This window comes from Camelus ferus, chromosome 30 (genome assembly GCF_009834535.1).
Source record: "Camelus ferus isolate YT-003-E chromosome 30, BCGSAC_Cfer_1.0, whole genome shotgun sequence".
NCBI classification, from domain to species: Eukaryota; Metazoa; Chordata; class Mammalia; order Artiodactyla; family Camelidae; genus Camelus; species Camelus ferus.
Window position 1 is genome coordinate 15,622,891 of NC_045725.1, and position 21,673 is coordinate 15,644,563.

The 21,673-nt window shown below is 38.4% G+C and overlaps 1 protein-coding gene across 6 annotated transcripts in view; it reads right to left on the reverse strand.

Moving 5' to 3' along the window:
• The window catches only part of DYM (dymeclin), a 310,625-nt gene that overhangs the window by 246,206 nt on the left and 42,746 nt on the right, over positions 1-21,673 (reverse strand). For all 6 annotated transcript variants that reach the window (XM_032470527.1, XM_032470531.1, XM_032470529.1 and 3 more), the window contains 4 exons: positions 20,157-20,209; positions 18,467-18,560; positions 17,370-17,503; positions 7,187-7,259 (listed from right to left, as the gene is read on the reverse strand). In XM_032470527.1, the coding sequence (XP_032326418.1) occupies positions 7,187-7,259; positions 17,370-17,503; positions 18,467-18,560; positions 20,157-20,209 (354 nt within the window). The remainder of the gene's footprint in view (positions 1-7,186; positions 7,260-17,369; positions 17,504-18,466; positions 18,561-20,156; positions 20,210-21,673) is intronic.

Genomic DNA, 21,673 nt, shown 5'->3' on the forward strand with positions numbered 1-21,673 from the left:
ATGCCAGCTTAAAAATTGCATTTGTAAAACAAGGAACAATCAGAGAAAAAGAGCTCTCAAGAATTAGCAATGATTGCTAAATCTTCATTGCAAGTTAGAAAAGGCTTTTAAATACATGAAGAGATATTCAACCTCACTTGTAATAAGAAAATGCAAATAAGGATCATAATATGATTTCCATATTTAACTTACCAAAAATGTTATAATATATAATATTGGCAAGGCTCTGTTAAATGTTTTTTATAATTGGTATATTCTCTTCAGGGAACAGTTTTTTTTTTTACCAAATTTATCATATTTTTATCATATTTAACTTAATTTATTTATTATATTTTATTTATTTAATAAAATAATTTATTTTATTATTTTTATTTTGCAGGGGGGGACAGTTAAGTTTATTTATTTAGTGGTGGCACTGAGGATTGAACCCAGGACCTTGTATATGTTAGGCATGCACTCTACCACTAAACCCTTCCCTACAAATTTTTAAATGGTCATTTTTAATTCCAGTTCTAAAACTTGTATGAGGACTATATCTGTATATATGCATACAGTGAATTTATATATACATACTACATCCAGAAAATGGAGTATTATTCAGCACTAAAAAGAAATGAGCTACTAAGCTACAAACACAGAGGAAACTTAATTGCATATTACTAAGTGAACAATATCAATCTAAAAAAGCTACAATCAGTAGGATTCCGACTATATGACATTCTAGAGAAGGTCAAACTATGGAGACAGTAAAAGGATCAGTGGTGATCAAGGGTTAAAAGTGTAGGAGGGATGAACAGGAGAGCACAGAGGCTTTTTAGGGCAATGAAACTACTCTTATGTTACTGTAATGCTGGCTACATGTCATTATACATTTGTCAAAACCCACAGAAAGCACAACACACCAAGCGTGAACCCTAACGTTCACTATGACAGTGGAGGAGGCTATGCGTGTGTGGGAGGAGGGATATGGGAATCCTCTGTACTTCCTGCTTAATTCTGCTGTGAATCCGAAACTTAAAGCCTTTAATTAAAAAAAAAAAAGGTGTTCTATTATTTAGAAATATATATAAGGGTAAGATAAGAGTAAAGGTTTATATAAACCATCAGAATAGCTGAAAAATGAAAAATGATTGTCTCTGGGGAGGAAAGGAACAAAGAAATTTGTTCTCATCATAAGCCCTCTGTGCTACTTGACTGTCTCCCCAAACCATGTGCACCCATACATTACAATTTAAAATAATCACATCAGCATCAAGGACTAGTATTAAATACTCAAAGGTACTGTAATCTGGATTATTATGCCCAGAAAGACTCTGTGAAGAACTAACTTACATAAGTAACACAAAAAATTAGAAAGAAAAAAAAAATCAACTGTTGACAGAATTAAAGTTTACAGTTATTAATGTCAAACTACCTCATTCATACTTTGCTATTCATGTATTAACAACAGCGAAAGAAATTAACAGAAGTATTCTGCACCAGTCTTGCCTTTATGAAAGTAAAAATTATTTGAAGGCAGAGATTCAATGTTTTCAGGGCTGAGCTATCTAAGAATACTGCAAACTGACCTTAGGAAAGTCACTTCCCTTCTGTCTACTTCAGCGCCATCATACATAAAATGAAAGGGCCAGGATGTATAAAATAAGCTTAATTCTAGTTTTAAAAATCAAATGATTATATGCTTCTAAATAGTCCATAACTTGCAAGGAAATATGCGAACACAGGCAAAATGACAGCCAGGATTCAGGACTCTGCTTTAGCCTCTGCTAATCTTTCACACCTAATGCCAGGCTAGAACCAGTCCTCCAAAGCAGCCTGACACAACAGAAACTTAATTCAGTTCCCACACAGACTATTCAGCCTTGTTCTTTCGAATCTCAGACATCCTGTGTCCTATGATCTCTCTACTTGTTAATGATCAAGTGCTATTACTTTTTACCAAGAAGTTTAAAATAGGAAAATTAACTCAGAAGCAAATACATTCAATGTTTTTCCTAAGTACTTAGTATGTATAAAGCGATACACTTTTGTAATCATAAAGCACTTTAAAATTTACAAAAGCATTTTCAAGTGCATGACTTTGGTCCTCAACACACTCCTCAGCAACAGAGTAGACAGACCTTATCCCAGGATGAGATGCTTCCTCTCAGCGGCTGGCCCCTCTACTACAGCGAAGGACAGGTGTATTAAACCATCAACGTGCCTCGCTGTTCCTTCAATGGCTACAGGAGTTGGTCTCCAAACTCTATTATTTTCTTTTACACTTAATAAACAGAGAACCCTGAATACAATCAAATGTTTAGTCTTTGTAATATTTAAGTCTTTACTCCATCAAACGACATAGCTTCTCCATCCCTAATCTCCCACAAACTCTGCTCTAATCAAACTAATGCACTTGTGATTCTCCAAGCACACTGTACACATCCAGGAAGCCCCCTGCAGCTCCTTTCTGCCTCTTCGAAGACCCAGCCACAGCTCGTCACTACAGCTCAAGTGACTGTAGCATTTATCCACTGTTCCTCTTATTGGGCTATTTTCCTATGCATCTATCCATCTCTAAGTTCTTCCAAATCATGCCCTTCTTTGCCCAGGGTCCAGGAGAGTATACACACATATTATATTCATAATATGTTTTTTAAGATGAACTTAATGAAAAAGAAATTACTATCCTGTGAAGGGATAATCTGGGCACTACTGAGAGACAATACTGATTGTCCCTAAGCTAAATGGCCCCACACTACTCAGCTTTTATAGCCAACTAATCTACCATTTCCTTAAACACTGTCAGATGCTATTTCTCAGTGTTTTGGTTTCTAGGAGCCCCTTTCCACTGTTAACGTCCATAAGACACCTGGTATTTATAATACAATGTACCAACTGCAAGGGGCTTTGAGCCACTAACCTGCAAAGGAATATGCCTTCGCACACTACTGTGTTTCCATACAGATCAGATGATGAGAAACAAACAAACAAAACACTTTAAGCACAATGAGTAGCACACTTGTGCCCCTAGGGATTTACACACTCACCAAACATTTTCTGAGTCTCCCACATGCCCAGCGAACCTGAGTACTAGGGATACAGCAGCGAGCAGGACAAAGGCTGCACAAGAGCCCTTGTTTTCATGTAGCTTTCATTCTCATTTTATTTGAGAAGTAACAGGTAATATGAAAAGCAGTGATAAGTGTCAAGACAAAAAAAATGCGTGATAAAGGGCAGAAAACGAGAGGGGTGCTATTTTAGGGTAGTCAGAGCAGCTGTTTCAGACAAGTAGAGCTTTGAGCAGAAGGAAGCTTGAAGGATGTCAGGACATGAGCCATGCAGATACCAGAGGGGAGACATTCAAGGCAGAAGAAGAAAGGTCAAAGGCCCTGAAGACAGGAGTGGATCGGCATGTTCCAAATGAGCAAGGACACCAGCGTGGCTGAAGCAGAATGAGTAATACGGACAAGGTCAGATCACATCAGATAGCCCTGAATTCGAGAAGCAGACAAAGCCCCACTACAGAAAGACACATACCCCGGGGAAAAGACAGTGAAGACAGCTGATTATGAGTATCTCATCTTTATCAATATATAACATAAAAAAAAACTAGATAAAGTTTCTTAGATTAAATTATAGAATTGAAAAAGCTGCCAATTAGGGCCAGGCTGAGAATTAAGCAGCCCCAATCATCCTCACTGAGTTTACAGGTTGATAAAGGAGAAGACAGACAAATGGGTCTCAGAAGAAGGGGCTGGAGCCAAGAGAAATGCCCACTCAGAGCAGACCTCACAGGAACCTGCCCAGAGTGGGCACCCTAGAGGGAAGGAGCGGGGCTTGTTCTCAACAACAGCATACAGGTAAGAGTCGTGGCGTCGACAAAAACAGTCAAAAAGACAAGGAAAGAAATCCAGTTGAAGTTCTCAGAATACTTTAAAAAGCATCACAAGCAGCCCTCAAAACTTAAGAACTGGGCCCGTACAACCTAACTGCCTCCGCGGCCAGGGCCCCACCTAACCTCCACCGCTGGGCAGAGTCCTGGGGCCGCGTTCAGCACTCACAGCAACACTGCAAGACCGATCCAGTGTCACAAACTCTAAGTGTCATGCTTTCAACTCTGGCCTGCCGACCATATTCCATTACACTCTCCATTAGTGTCTTGAGGACATACTTTATCTTACCTTATTCCTTTTCCATTCAACTCCTTGAGATCAAGAACACACAACAATTAAAGATAAGGTTTTCCTTTTGGAAGACATTTTAATTCTAGTGGATCAACCCCATATACACCGAAAACTGTCAAGTCATGAGACTGAATGACTTCATCTTTCTTTTAAATACATATATAAATGCTGAGGTAGGGAGTTAAGGAGGGATTCCTGAAGATGTGTGATTTTAATCTGACTCTGAAGAGAATTAACCTTTTATCAAGAAATCCAAACCTAGAAGCAGTAGCCACTCACTACTTCGAAGCCAATTTTCATTACAAATGAATTCCTACAAATTCTGGGAGTTTAAACTGCTGCTGTTGATCCTGTTCACTTAATAAAGTATCATTTAAAACATCTAGATTTCTAAATATCTATGTTCTTAGTAAGCACCTGCTTTCAATATTAACAGAGTGATTTCACAGTCTCAAAAGAAACGTTTAAGCTAGTTTTGAATTACCCACAATGGCCATTAAAATTAGATTTCTCCTGCTGTTCACCTGCTAACACAGCACTGGCTCACCAATGTTCAGCGTCAACGTTTATGGCGAGACTGATGATAGTCAGGTGGGCCTAGAGCATCCGCAGTTTTCATAGGTTAGTATTCCTCCTTAAATTATAAGCTGATCCATAACACTGCACTATAGTTATAGGAGATGAAATATTTAAAGAGTAGTTTGGTTTCACATGGAAACTGTTACTAAGACAAACTTTCTTGTAGGATGGAGTTCCAAGAACATTAAATCATAAGAAATTGTTTCAGCAGCTGGTTAAAACTGAGTGTACATAACACAAGACATCTGGTTGTCTGTGCATTTTCAGTTCATTTAAAAAGTATAAACACATTAAAACACTGAAATGTTTGATATATTACAACACTGTCTGCTTGTTCCCCAAGAGTGTTTAAGTGGCTGGTCTATTCATTGTATTCACAGCTTTATTTACTATCCAAAGGGATTTATTATTTCCATCCCCCTTAACTTCACCAAGAAGTTATCAACAACAACAAGAACAAAAAGTACACGCTCATGTAGGATGTATACAGAGTTGCTGGTATTTGGTAATGATGTAAATGTAACAGAGGTGGTGCTATTTTTAAAATTAAATTAGGAACCTACAAAGCATCACACATACTATGACAAGTGAATAGTAGACAATATACGTGTTGCCTTCCCAGGTTTGACCACTTGTAACAGAAAGCTAAACACACGTTAGCCAAAGTAAGTGTTCGCTCTTTTCACCTAAGAAGATAACCAAAGATAAAGCCATCTAGGGCTGGTATAATAGTTGCATAAAATTATCAATACCCCACGCACCTGGGACACGGTTCTCCGTGTGTGGCACTCAGCATCCTAGTTTCAAGCTGGCCCGAGCGCTGCAGCACTGCCTCCACATCCAGGAAGGAAGAGCAGGGCAAAGGGCAAGGAGCTGAAGGTACACGCCCTGCAAGCTCATGACTTCTGCTTATGTGTAACTGGCCCCAAAGATGTCATGGAGCCACATCTCGTGCCCAAAGCTGGGCAAACACTGCCTCCCAAACAACACTGGAGGGGAAGGCAAGAAAGGGTATATCGGGCGTGCAAACAGCTGTGTCTGTTACAAGAGTTCAGCTTGCCCAGGATGCTTTCCCCGGGCCCTTCCAAGCTGGGTGAGTCCTCAGTTGTCTCAGCCCTCCCTGCCAGCTGCACATCACGAGACCAAGTCACAACAGGGTTTGCTGGTTCTCATTTCTAGATCTGTACAACTCTGGATGCTGCCCTGTGCCCAACAGAGGCCAGGAGCCTGTTTTCTCACAAATACCTGTCTTTCCTTTTTGGGCCATAGGCAAGTAGCTTCCAACGACACCCCCATATGGATTGAGATTCTGTGATGATAAATTTTAACATCTACCCTTTTATTTCAAAAATAATTCCTTTAAAAAAAATAATTCCTTTAGAATATGCATTCTCAGTGGGGAGGGGGTTAGCAAGATCACCCTCAAGCAGGTGAAAACTGGTTCTTCTGGGGAGAAAAATTTCATAGATACTATGATGAGTGGCACTCCGAAAGGCCACAGCACATAAACAGATACTCAGTATATCTAGAGTGTTCAAATTTCATTAGGACTTCAGACACGTAATTAAGAAAAAAAATTTCTAAAAAGACTCCTCAGAGAAACAATTAAAAAAATAAGGTTGAGAGTAACTGCTTTAAAAGCAACAAACATTTTAATCATACAGGAAACTGCATTTAGATGTAGTGGCAGAAATCTAGTTATAAGAGTGTAAACAAACAAGGGTCTATTTTTCTCACATGAGAAGTCAACAGGACCAGGGAATTAGTAGTTGATAACTTTGGTTCAGTAGCTCATTGACATCAAAGCAGAATTTTCTGTGAGTGTCTTAACTCATGGTGCCAAGATGTCCAACACAACTCTAAAAAGACCCTGTCCACATTCCAGAAAGCAGAAAAGGGGCTGGCACATGCACACAAAAAAAGATATGCCCCCTAGATGAGTCAGGTCCCCTTAAAGACCTCTCCCCATAAGTTTCACTGGAGGGCTTCCCCCCACATCTCAGTGACCACACCTAGCTTCAAGAAAGGCTGGAAATGGAAATCTGACCTCTCCAAATAAGGCCAGATACAAAAGCAGGAAGTAAGGAAGGAGGAGAGAACAGAGTGTGGACAAGTAGCTGCATCACCACACATGTATGAAATTCAAACTGCTTCTCTCTGAAATCCTTGTTTATAGAGATTAATCTACATCGGTGCCTGTCATATGCTTAACATCACTGAAGAGTTTATTTTCCTCTAAACAACATAAAATTCTTGCCTGATGATGGGTAGTCAGGGTCTAAATATTCTCAGGCAGGAGAGATAAGAAAGAACCGCATGGAGGTACACGGAAGGCATACATGAAAGTACTACACCACGACCCACAAACTGTTCAACATGACCAATTACCATCTCCAACATACAAAGAAGATAAAACAAATCCTGGCTTAGCCAGAACTTACAGGAGTGGAGTATCAGTGATTAACTGCATCAAACAGCAGAGCAATTCTTCCAAAAGATCTTCTGAGTCAGAACCTGGTAAAACACATAAAAAATGTTTATTTCTTTCTTTTTTCTTTTTTATTGAAGTGCAGTCAATTATAACGTGTCAATTTCCACAAAAAGGTTTTTAATGAAGTACAAAATAGAATTCAGTTGTTTGGAAGTTCAGTTTTCATTCCTAATGAGAACAAGAATAGTTATTATAATAGAAAGTCACAGACTTGAATGTTGACCTAGGAACAAAATCTATATCATGAGCAAGTCCGTATCTGTTATAATCTTCAACTAGTATAGGAATTTTGAACACCAGACATTAACTGTATAGCTTTTAATGCTTGAAGGTATCTGTGATTCCTATAAGCCAGTAGTTTTCAAATTTCTTATACTGTACTATGTTTTTTCAAATAAAATCTTTAAGTCAAATACATAAAATAGATAAAAACTCAAGCTATTCCAGCTGTTTTGTTTGCATCAGGAATAGAATACCTGGACCTCCTCCTCCAACAAATATCTGACTGGACCTTGACCTCCTCGATGAGCTTCAAAGCACCTTCTCTGCTTCACCGATCACAGACTGGTATCCACAAAGAGGCCAAGCACCTCTTCACACAGATCCAAAGACAAAACGGCTTTCCCAAGTCACAGAAGTAGTAAGCAGCAAAGGGAGGCTGCGAATTACCATTCCAACAGTGACACTCCTCTGTCCCAACCTGCTGTAAACTAAGTGACCTTCTAACTTCCAAAGCCAATCGGCATCTCAGGTGGCTCCTGGCGTTGGACACTACCGACACCTACTCCTTCATGAATTTGTTTCCTCCCTCAGTTTCTGCGCCTTCTCTCTAACCTACTTTTTCTATTCATTCCCAGCATCGCCTCCACAGAATACGCTTCAACCCCGGCATGTTCCTCAGAGTTCCAGCACTGGGGTTCTTCTCGTTTCTCACTCCCTGTGCTCTCCCTTCCTCAAGCATCACGTACGTGCCAGTGATCCCTAAATCTACGGTTTTCCTCTTGGGCTCTCCACTGCACCTCACCCCTTCACGTCTGGTTATCTACCAGCCACCTCCCCCTAGACATCTCCCTAGTTCCTCCACCTCAACCTCTTCAAATCAGAACTCATCTCTCTCAACACTGTGAATCCACTTATTTTTCTTCATTCTCCTTTTTGGTGACCATGTCAGTAACCCAGGAAACCCAGACTAGTCTCTCTTCCTCATCTTTTTATAACCAATCAGTCTCTAGGTCCTTGCAATTCCACGGTCTACCTCTCTGGTATTTCCTCTTTCCTTAACTCCTTGTCATGCTTTCATTCGTTATTTCATCATTTCGGTTCAGTTAAACAAATTTCCTAAATTAAAACTCATTCTGGAACTTCTTTAGACCTTCTTACCTAGTATTCCTACCTCCAATTTTACTCTTCTCCAATCCAAACTCCACACTGCTATCAGAGGGAGCTAACTAAATTCCATCCTTTCATTCTCCTGGCTTAGCTCTTTTCAACTGCTTTTAGCTGATTACTAAACATCAGAAAAAAAACTCGAAGCTCCATGCCAGACACTTCAAAATACATGCCCTGCAACCCTTTCTATCTTCATCTCCCACCATTACTCCCTTCTCAATTTACATCCTTGCAACACCAAGCTACCTGCCACGTGCTACATTATGTTCCCTCAATAACATTCTCTCTGCCTGGAATGCCCTCCAACAACAAAAACCCGATTTTTTTTAAAAAAGCCAATCTTTATCCATCTGAATCATCCTCAGTCTTCATCTCCTCCATAAAACCCAACTCTCTTTGCTCACCCTGAATAAAAATCACCATCCACACAGCATCTATGCCTTGGGCATCTGTTATTATATATGTTGGTTGCATTATACCATAGTTTCTGAGTACTTGTAAAGTTGGCCCCGGGTGAACTTTGTACTTCTTAAGGGTAATGACCAATGGAGTTTGACTCATAATGTACACTGAATATGTGTTTGCTGAACCGAACACAGGTGTCTAAGTACAAATCTAGTGGTTACTTCCAAAACATCAAAGCACTTGGAATCTCAAAGAGAAGTTTGGCAATTCTCTTTTTCTAGACTACAGTATCACGTGGTATTCAGATATCATGAAGAAATTCCTCCCTGCCTTGCTATAAATAGAACTAGCACAGTAACCATCTGAGAGGTAGGTACAAAGCTTGAAGAAAATATTAAATCACACTGAAGACACCAATCAAGGCTAAAAAGAATACACAGCAAGAATCAGGTTAAACAGCCACATTAAATTTCCCTCTAGAAGTGGCAGGCTTTGCTCAACTAGTGAAGAAGGTCAGGAGAAAAGCTAACGAAATCTCTCATTGCCAAGGCTGTCCAACATAACCCAAGCCAGCTCCAACAAGCTGGTTTGTCGGCATGTAACATCTACTCAATACGTGTTTGCTGAACTCTCATTCCCTGACTTACCCTACAGAATGCAGTGACCCAGACCCAGCAAAAACATTCAAAATCACTCACTGACCCCCTAAAGAACACTTCAGACCAAGTAAGGGGGCCCATTTAATAACACACCCCTGGCTCAGCCAAGCAGCCAGCACAGTTTTTTAATTACAGGTGAGGGAACTAGCACTCAGGACCCACAGATGGTGCCTGACTGGATTTTTTTTTCCTCCAGGGGTGTAGACACATCTGATATTCAAATCTTAAAATGGCAGCAAGGATCCTCTCTTTGGTTCCATGTGCCATCTTAATCATGACCTCCACCAAGCCTACAGCTGGTGAGTTAAGGAGTACGTGCACAGCTTCGTTATCAATGTGATGTAATAATGAAAATGATGATACATACATCTCATACAAGTGCAATGCAGCATCTCAAGGCCAAAGCTCTAACAAAAGACAAGAATAAGCAAATTCCAGCTGAAATCTCTGACAATTTCCATTTACTAAAACCAAAACATTCCTGCATAATACTATATAGTTTGGGGGGTTAATCTAGAAGCAAATAACTTGCATAGCAAATGAAGAGTTACAAGATTTGACTGCCTATCAGGTTTTACATTAAGCAAGTCACACAAACTGCATTATTTTCCAAGCAGCATTTATATTACTCAGTTTTCACATGAGGACATGCATCTCCTAAGTTTCATGAAAACAAGTAAATATAAAACGCACCTGCCAAAAATTATAGTAACACACTCATGCATTTCTCACAGGAAGGGGAATCGTAAAAGTCCTTGAAACGTGCAGGTCCAGGACGAAGTAAATTGATGAATAAAGGACTCTGTAGAGATTCAGTGTGTTCACTGTATTGTGAAGTGTTACAACCCAGGGTTGTTGGGGTTTTTTTTAATCTCTTACAGTTTTAAATTGCCTCTATAGCTCCAGTCACATACTTTAATATTTTAAATCTTAGCTTCTGTAAGATAACATTAAGAGGTAGCATCTCCTGAGTTCTGTACCCTTGGAGAGGCGTGCTCTGCGAGTTCTATTCTCTCCAGCTCACGTTAATCCTAACGTTGACTCTTAAGGAGTAGGTACGATCCTCACCATTTAACAGACAAGGAAATCAAGGCTCAGAGAGGTTAGTTTACTTACAGATAAGTGGCAGAGCTCAGATCTGAACCCAAATCTAGATCCCCAAAGAAAGGGGGAAAAAATCTTACAAATTATTTTTGAAGACCTGTTTCTATACAAAGCTGGGAAAAAAATCCAGTAAACTAACCCATGTTTCTCTGAAGACCCTAAACACACTCCGTGGTAAGTAAGTACTACGAGCCATAGTAGCGGAGAGATCCGAAATTCCACGTATTAGTTTACACATCAAGATGACATACTACATACACCTTCAACACACACTCAAATCCTTGACTTAAATACACTATTTAGAGATAATCTCTCCAAACAAGAAATAAATATAAACTCTTATTATGAATACTGTGCAGAACAAGGGCACTGAAATCCCACCCCATCCTGGGGTTCTCCCGCTTTAAAGCCCTAATGCACTTCCCTGGTCCCTGTGAGTATCACCAGAGGAAGGGAGAAAGACGAGAAAGCAAAAAGAGAGACAGAAAGAAAGGCAAGATTTATGGTCCCTCACAGCTCTCATAAGCTGCCCCTGAGACTCAGCTGGGGACAGTCCTGCTGGTGCTTTCTGTTCAGCACCCTTTCAGTATCACATACTGAGGGAGAACTCTTCTATTTTGGCCTTTGGGAGAGAACCAGAGATAATAAAATGCTGTTATAATCAAATACCTTCCATTAGAGTTGGAGAAGCAGGTGGGAAAGAGAGAGAGAAAAGAAAAATTTTTAAAGCACTCACCGGAGAAAGGGGGGAAAAATCAGCACTGATGGAAAACAAAGCAGCGGCCAGAAAAAAGAAACATGCGGGCTACTTAAATCAGGTTACATGTAGTTATTAAAAAGAATATTAAAAGATCTTTAAAGAGCTAAGCATTGTTGTCTTTTTTGTATTCAGAAAGTCATGCTGCCAGTTTCCCAACGCTGCTCAATACTGTGCTGATACAAATACAAAGACTTCAGCACTGGCTTGGGCAGCACGGACACTAAAGCTGGAACAGCACGCTGAAGATCAGCGTGGCCCCTGCACAGGGACGGCATGCAAATTCTGTAGAGTTCCGTATTTTTTTCAAGATTTGCAGATACAAACTACTATATAAAAAATAGATAAACAAGCTTATACTGTGTAGTACAGAGAACTATAGTCCGTATCTTGTAATCTATAATGAAAAAGAATATGAAAAGGAATATATGTACATATATGTATGACAAACATTATGTTGTACATCAGAAATTGACACAATATTGTAAACAAACTATACTTCAACTAAAAAATACAATTTTTAAAAAACTTAAATCAAGAATTGACAGATCTATACTCCAAAGGTGCCTGGAAATTCAGAGCAAAACAGACTTCCTTAAAATGGAAGAAACATAGCTAGATTACACTTACTTACCACCTTCTATTCAGAAAACCACAATATGGTCTATGTCACTGTCTATATTAATTGTAAAGCTAATAGTGGAATTATTCCAAAATATTAAAAGTCGTATTTAAACTTCTAATTACCAAAATCAAATATGCCTCCATAAACTAAGGAAAAGCAAATGGACTCACTGTTCTCTAACTGGTCCACATCTTAATGTATTACAGTATTTATAAACCTATGTCTCACACCATTCCAATAAAATCTGCAATGATTCTGGTCGACTACTATTACTGTGGTCAAACAGAAATGCTTCTAATTACCCTCAAGGATAATATAGCCTACCAGGTTTCATTATAAAATGTGCCTATTACTAAAGATTAATTCATTTTGTTCCACTGATTGCATAAAAAAGAAAGAAAGGGAGAGAGGAGAGAAGTATCACAAATCGCACTGTAACCTACTATACGACCAAAGGGTAAGTCAGGAGCTCCTAGAAGCACTTTTATTTTTCTGCAAAGTCACACTGTAAGTCTTTCATGTTAAATATTTCAAAAGAATAAATCTGCACTTTTTTCTCTAAGTCACATTTTTCAGCTATTGTGGGGTATTTTTTTTCTTTTTTTTTTTCCATTACTGATCTATAGCTAATGAAACTGAACTATTAAGCTTTATATTAAAATTTAAAAAAAAAAAAAAACGGAAATAACTTACCCACCCACCACACAACTTTAGGTTTACCTCTTGAGCTACAGTGGCCTCAGGCCCAAGGGACCTAGCTCAAGCAGAGGAAAGAACTTGGTTATGGGGCAGAACTTCAGCCACGAGCCATGGGAAAAAAAATCAAAGATACTTTCAAAGGAAGGAGATTTACCTCCACTGCACTTAGTAAAACGAATACACCATGGATTTGGAAGGTAATTCCAAAGAGTTTCAAAAGGTTTTAAGCCAGAGAGGAATGAAAAGGAAACTAGGTTTCTGTTTGTTTGTTTGTTTTGTAACAAAAAATTTTAGTTGTCTGTTACCTTTAATTAACATCTAAATAGACAACATATTCTATAATTATATTATGGAACTATCTATCAACAAAATAGATAAAATTTTTTGTCTGATGCCTAGGAAAGAACTTCTCTTCCCATAAATTTCCATCTCATATTTTTTTTTCTTCTATTTGTTTTGGTCACACAAATTCTAAGTTTTCTCAACAGTATGAGATCCTTGTTTCCCTATTTACCTGCTGGGGGGAGGCAAATGCTGAGCTGTTCCAATGAGGGGCACCCAAATGTCAGTTTCTCTAAGTCTTTCCGTGTTTTGGATTCATCTTCTCTAGAAGAGTATCTACTAATCTTCTGGCAGGAAAGGGAGTGGGGTGGGTGCCAGCATTCTAGAGGCCAAATCAAGACTTCCAATTGCAGTCTTTTCTCTCAACCCTGTTCTCAGCACGCCACCCCCTCCACCATGCCTGAGATTCACACAGGGAGGCCCCGCTCGCTCGTATAGTCTCTATAGAGAACAGATTGTGGTGTCAAACTGGGGAGGGGGTGGTCTCATGACTACGTGACAGGGGGAGTCTGGGTCTCTAACTGCTTCTTTCCATCAGTTCCCCTGGTTGTCTGCCTTCTAAGACAGAGGCACTTCCAACTCCTAAGCTTTTCCAGGGCTCTGAGGCAAGAACTGGCTTTTTTCTGGAGTTCTCCAACCCCAAAGGTACTTAGCACTCAGCTTTCACTGATCAGTTTAGCTCATCATTACTCAATTTTCCAATTTGCAAATGTTATTAACATGCGTCCCCCTCTCTTTCTCTTTAACCTAATGAATTCATAACTTGTTAAAAATCCCCTTACTGATATTTCACTGGGGTTTCAGGAGAAAGCAAAGATAACCACGTATGTTTAATCCACTGTGCTTCAGAGCGAGTCCTACAAAATTGATCATTTTTAGAAATAAATTTATACTGAACTACTTTATGCCAAGGAAATGAAGTCAAGCAAGTCATTTACCTGGACTTGACAAGTCCCTAGTCTCTTTCCTCCTCTGCACAAAACTGTGCTAAACTGGTTCCCAAGCTCCTCAGGCCCGCACACCTCGCTCTCCCCAGCTCTCAGAAGAAGACCTCCACCTCCTCCTTGTCCTCGTCCTCGTCCTCAGCATCCACACAGCTGCCCGCCAAGGGACACAGGTGGCACATTCTTCCAAAGCAAACCTACACTCCCTCTTCATGCTCTGGATCCTAGTGTCTCCTACATCCCTGGACCTTCTTTCAGCTCATCCCTCCTTTTTTCACTTCTATCTTCAGTCTCTCAATCCCCAAAGGTGTCTTCCCTCATTGAAAAAAAGTAAAAAAATATTTTAAGGAAACTATAGTGGCCTTCCGTTGGCAGCAGAATAGTGGAGTCGTTACTCCAAAGAGCCCTCCAGTCCAAAACAACTTGTTCTTGGCTAAAATACACTCTTCAGTGCATTGATGGGCTTCCGGAAGGTTAAGGAAATCTCCAAGGACCCCAGCACCATAATCAAAAAGAACCACCACAAGCAAATCCGGAGTAAAACACTGCACAATGAGCAAACTCTAAGGATCTGGTGTCCCTGTGGATGAAGCCAGATCCTGGGAGACTGAGCCATCAGCCTTGCCACTGGGAAGCTGAACCTGAGGGCCACATTAAGCCAAGAACTCTTGAAGGAGACTCAAGTGGCCTACGGTGCAGACCTTGGATCCCTTTAGAAGCAAATGCAAGTCCCTCCCTTATTTGAGGCCTCAGATTAAGATCAAACAAATAAAAGCTCACAGTCAACATCATCAAAGACATAAGGAAACAAGTCACCATAAGTGCTTGCAGAAACCAGCAACAGATTTAGATCCCTAAGGACTTAAAATATTGGTTTTATGTGGTACAAAATGTAAAATAAATACCAGTTATTAGGTTGGCAAGAATGGGACATAATACCAAGCAGAGGAATAGAAAACTCACGTTGAAAGCAAAGGGAAAATGCAAACAGTTTTGTAGCGCTTCATAGTTTTGCCCAGGGCTGGCTTCCTCCCCTTGACTATTCCCAAAGGCAAAGACAGTGGAAAGAGCTGTCTTTGCATAATGGTACAAGTTCTCTCTAGCAAACAGTCTACTCCCACATCATACGTAGTCTGTGGGAAAATGTTCAAGTATGAAATCCTCACAAATTTCAATTACAAACTGAGAGCTGAGAGTCACATTACCCTCAGAAAGATGGTTCCACTGAATATGGCAGCAGTATTCATCTGATGACAGCAGCACTACAGTGAACCAGGGTAAACAAACAATTCAGTGTGCTGTAATAACCCAACAGTCCTAAAATGCCTCAGTTGACCTTGCTCAATTGTTTGCAGGCGGTCCTCTACTTCCGTCGATTCAAACTTCAAACCTGTACGGCTGTGTATTACCCATCCCTGAACAGTCTTTCACACACCTAGGTCAGATATTCAGATATTGGCTAATAAATGGATGTTTTCAGCTATGCAAAATGAGGTTCCATTTTTTCTTCCCATTCAACAGTATCTGTGCAATCATTTACTGCTATCACACTTTTATAAAGTATAAAAAAGACACTGATAGAAAATATTAAAAAGGACTTATACTAGTGATAAGAAGTAGAAATCTCAAAGTAACAACATGAAAGGCTAAGATGAAAAGAATTACATATGCCAAAAACAGCAAGCAACTAGACTTAAGCTGGTGGACAAACAGGAGGCTCAAATGCAAATAAAAAAAACAAAAGAGCATGTAAAAACTCCTGAACTGCTAACCCTGTTAAAAAAGAGGACAGGCGGTAACATACAGAATCACCAAACACCAGACCTCACAGATGGCTCTTTCAGTGAGGCAACCATCTTGGTAAAGTGGCCGTGGTTGTAAAGCGTTGTTTCTGTCCTGCCTCTACACCAGGCTACCTGGGGTATGCGACAGAATCCTGCTTCTCAGGCTTGGGTGTGAGTGGGGAGTGCAGGCACAGAGAGGGTATTCTGGGAAGATGTTTGGCCCCCAAATGAATACAGTGTGTCTCTCGAGTGCATCAATTTGCTCAACGGCAAGTATTGAAAAAATGATTTTACATTAAAATAAAAATGATATTGTGTTACATAAAGCACAATATTTGCCAGTTTTTGTGACATAACACAAAATAAACTGTTGGGTTTGCAGGTGTGTTTGGACTAAGCTCTCAGGCCCCATGGAGATAAACATTCACTCCATTCTTGCTACTAGAACTTCGTGGAAAGGTTTTAAACTCACTAAGCAGAACGATGCTTTGGCACTGCTGGTACCACAAAAACAAAACCTATCATTAGCAAAACTAACACATGCAAGACATAACCCTGATTAAAAGCTCTAACCATTTAAATATCAGTACATACTTAACAAATACAGATAGCTGATTATCAAAGTAGCAAATTATTAAACATACTCAGTGTATAAGGCTCTCAGTGGACAAGAAAGCCTAATCAGGGCAGAGGTGTGTTTTGAAAAATGAATCCAGGAAACTCAGAAGCAGCAGCGCCTTTGCCTTCAGCAAGAGACAAGTGTGCTGCAGGGCAGATGCAACATGTCACATACCCTGTATTTCACTGTTAACAATCCCACCGCCCTTGTATTTTCCAGGTTGTAAGTTTCAGTGCTAAGAAATGAAACACCAGCAGTTGATCTTGAAAACTATAGGCCCCAGTAACTACAGGGGAAAAAATATCTCAGCAATATCAGGAGGAAATGGTAACCTTTTCCTGTTACCTTGAAAAAAAGACAGTAACACCTTGGCATCATAAAGTTATCCACAAAAATACTATTTCTGATCAAATAGTCCCAAAGACACCCAGGCTCAGAAACTGTTACATCCTATGAAAGTAACCTTTAACATTTATAAAATGTGTAATTCTGATTAATAATGTACTGGTCTACTAATGGTACTTAACTTGGCATGTTTCCTGAAAGGAATACTTGTGATTTTTATTTTTATTTCCCATATGCATGGAAGTCAGAATAAGTAAGTCTCAATCCTACTGAAAAACCTGTAAGAGTCTTGGCTAATTTAAATCAATATAGGGGACTAAAGAGTGACGACGTCATGTCATTTAAAAATGAAAATCATGAGAGGAAAAACGGAATTTTCAAAATTATACTTTTATTCTTCAAAGTTTATCTTTATATGCTACACATGTGATCCCAAGAATATTTTCAAAGGCAATACTTACTGTAACTGCCAGGAGATTTTTCTTCATAAGTGAAATGAAGTTGTAGCTCTTCCTCTGACATCTCACAAATGAACACTTTCAGCAAACAGCAAATAATAAACAAAGCGTTGTGTGTCTGCCAAATGAAGATGTGGCTAGAAAGACCAAAATCACACAAGAATCAATATTTAACCATAAGCATGGTCGGTTTATTTCTAGTCCATGATTTCTCAATTATTTCACCCATTCTGTTTGTAATATTAGAACAATGTCCATATCTCGTCATGGCTCATGATTTATGACTATGGACCAGGGATATCTATTACAGTTTACTTCATATTTCATTCTGTGTATTTCATATAGGGAGGCAATTTCAAAAAATTTTCCTTTAGGCATGCTTTTTATTCTTAACTTTATAGCTGTCCCATACCTAGGCAACTCAAATAAAAAATAAAATAAGTAAAAAGTAACATGAAGAGAGTATTTGCAAATAAATACACAACCAAAATTTTAAATGGGGCATCATCAGCTGCACAGTGTAATACCTGCTATTTGTAGTCATGGACTCACAAGAAAAATTTTAATTGGATTTCATATAAATTGGAAGCAGGGCAATAAGCAATCTTTTAAGAGACTATCATCCAAAAACTGGCTTCAAAAAATGCTTGAGTGAATAAAATGTTAACCTTCCACTATATAAATATGAAACCGTAATACCTAACCTGAAGCTTCGTTCATCTGATATGAAAGAAAGGAAACAAATGTGGAATGAGATAATACTCACACTAAGTCATTACTTAAACTAGATATAACGGCGGTGATAATGAGAGAAGATCACCTTTTTTAATAATAATTACACTATTAATCTTCTTAAAGAATGTATTTCTAAAGATTGTCTAAAATGCTGAAATCAAACAGATCCCAGAATTTATAATCTCACCCCAACGATTTGGACAGTAAATTAAAATTTCTCTTTTACTATTTCCCCTTAATAATGAGGACCATTCCTTTATAGCCTTCCAAAGACCATAATCTATTTCTAACAATAAATGAAAAATACTCATATTATTAAATACAGATTAAATATAAAGAGAATGTGATTTAATCAACCAGCTTACTTCTGACATTCTGCTGAAACTTTCAGTTCTTTGGTTCTAGAAAGGAAGACCTTAATTAGTGCACCAAGGTTTCCTGTTCGAGGATTATTTTCAACTGCGAGAGAAGAAAAGGTTTTAGAAGTTAATATTAAGAACTGAAATCAAAGTGAGCATATCATAACATTTATAAAACCAAATGTCAAATTGAAGTTTATCATGGACCAACCTTATTGTCAACTTCAAATCTAATTAGGGAAACTAGCAACAAGAAAAACTGCTGCTTGGTCTTAATTCTAAACAACAACAACAACAAAATGATTTACAAATGAAAACTGTAGAAGAAAATAGCCATTTCATTTCAGAATCCAAAACTGTAAAGAAAACATGTGTAAGAGATTAAGCACACCATTACAGCATACCTACTTTGTGCTCAATAACTGTCAAATTAACCCACGTCTATGTGCTGGGTATGTGTTCTTGTCACAGCTTGAGAGTCAATGCAAGTAACCGCACAACCTTCTCACTGTGACAAAACGTGAAGCACCCTGCTACTCCAAGTGTGGTTCAGGGACGCGTGGCAACAGCATCATCCTGGAGCCTACTGAAAGTGCAGAATCCCAGGGCCACTCTGCACTACTGAAGCTGACAGTGCTTCTCAAAGCTTAATGTACATTTAAGTCACACAGAATTCTTACTGAGGTTTAAATTCTGAGTCACATCAGAATTTAATTAAATTCACATGTGTGGAGTGTGAGCTGTGATTCTGCATTCGTAACAGTCTCCCAGGTGATGCCCACTGCTGCTGGCTGGAGAAACCCACTGTGAGTGGCAAGATGCAACCTGTGTTGTAAGTCAGGGTGAGTTTTGCCCAGCTTTCACAATCCAGTATACAGATGCAATTAAATACTAGATATGCTTAGAGTTTCACTTTGAAACAAAAAAAAAACTCCTACTTTTAAGCTTGGGGTTTACTTTACTGAAAGAATATCCTGAGATTTCAAGATAAATTGTTTTTTAAAACCAGTTCATGTTTGCAAGTGCATCTCTGTGTGTTCAGAGCAAAGGAGAAAGAGTAACAGACGTTCCCATTTAAATCAAGCAAACCTGCATAAAATACAACCTTCCAGAGTTCTAGAAATTAGTTAGAAAATAGCAATATACTGTCTTCAAGCTAAAACAGTACAAAAGCATTACCAGTGGAAAACAGGAAAATTAACTATTTGTTTTTTAAAAAGAGCAGAAGGTCACTGGGGGAAATGAGTGTAACAAAAAGAGAGTCGTCTGACAGCTTAGGAAAACCTAGGAATGATTTAAAATAAAAAATGCAGTAACGACTAAAAGATACACTAGAATCTTGAGAACTGCAATGTGTAAAACATTGAATCAAAGATATAAAGGAGGAACTACAAGAAAATAACAGAGACAAACAAAAGGAAGATGCAGAGGACAAAGACGAAAGATCCAACCTGAACGTTACAGGTGATCCCAGGTTGAGTGAGAGGAAACTAAAACACAAAGAAAATCAAAGTCACAATAAAGAAAAGTTCAGAGCTGAAAAAGACCTTAATAAACCAATAAAGAGACCTCATCAAAAACAAATATGTGTGTGTATATATATATATATCTGCATGACTGGGACATCGTGCTGTACACGATATGTGCACATACACACACACACACACAATCACACACACTTATTTTTCCTCCTTACCTAAAGACCTGCAGACTGAAATGGTGGCCTCCTCCAAGAGCTTCAACTCGGTACTGGAGAGATAGAAGAAAGGTAATTAATAACTATAACACTAACTATGTACATACTAACCAGTTAAAGGAATATATAAAAACAAAGAAAGGCAATTTAGAAGGAAAATATGATATGCAGTGGTAAATAATAAAATCAGCAAAATAAAGTTAAGCTTCTAGTCTCAATGTAATTAGAAATTTTTTTAAAAACATGAAAATGAATATATGCAAGTATACGCATGAATGGGACATTGTGCTATACACCAGAAGCTGACACATTGTAGTTGACTGTACTTCAATTTTAAAAAAGAAAGAAATTTTACCACAATTCTCAATGTGAGACTACTAAAAGAAAAGCATTTGGGACACCCTGTGTTTTAGGTATTGGGGCAGGGAGGAGGGGTGGGGCTGGAAGGACTTAGAAAAATTCGAGAAAGGCATTCTCAAGTACACAGCCTAAGGCAGGGACTCCATATGGCCAGTTCCAAGGGCAGTACTGATCATAGGATTATACTTATTTAGGAGATACATGAAGTCTCATGATCTCTATAATGCTTTCAAACAGTTCAACAACAAAGAAGAAACAAGACAAGAAACAAGAGAACACACACATAAGCTTCAATAATTTATAAGTGAATAGTATATATAAGTATACAGAAAAAGACACAAAGTGACACAGAAACAGGAGACACAGACAGAGACGGCCATAAAACTCTTAGAACTCATAAAAACACAAGAAGCTAAATGACAGTGGATTCAGCAATGATTTCTTGAATATGACACCAAAAACACAAGTATCAAAAGAAAATCTAAGCAAATTGAACTTCATCAAAATTAAAAACTTTTTAAGCCAGAAAAAGAAAAATACCATATTATCATTCATATGTGAAATCTAAAAAAGAAGGACACCATGAACTCATCTACAAAACAGAAATGGGCTCTCAGCCTTAGCAAGCAATCTTAACGGTTACTGGGGAAAAGGGGTGGGAGGGGATAAATATGGGAGTTTGATATTTACAAATGTTAGCCACTATATATAAAAACAGATTTTTTTTAAAAGTTTCTTTTGTATAGCACAGGGAACTATGCTCAATATCTTGTAGTAACCTTTAATGGAAAAAAAATGAAAACGAATATATGTATGTATATGCAAGACTGGGACATTGTGCTGTACACCAGAAATTGACACATTGTAATTGACTATACCTCAGTTTTTAAAAAATAAAATAAAAATAAGAGACAAAAAAATTAAAAACTTCTGGTAAGTCAACTATACCTCAATAAAAAAATTTTTAAACTTTTTCAAAGAAAAATAATAATAAAATACAGGTTAATTCAAAAAGGAAAAAAAAAAACTTTTGCACATCAAAGAATACTATCAACAGAGTGAAAAGTCAACCCAACAGAATGGGAGAAAATATTTCCAAATCATATATGTGATAAGGCATTAATATCCAGAATGTGTTTTTTAAAAAACTCTAACTC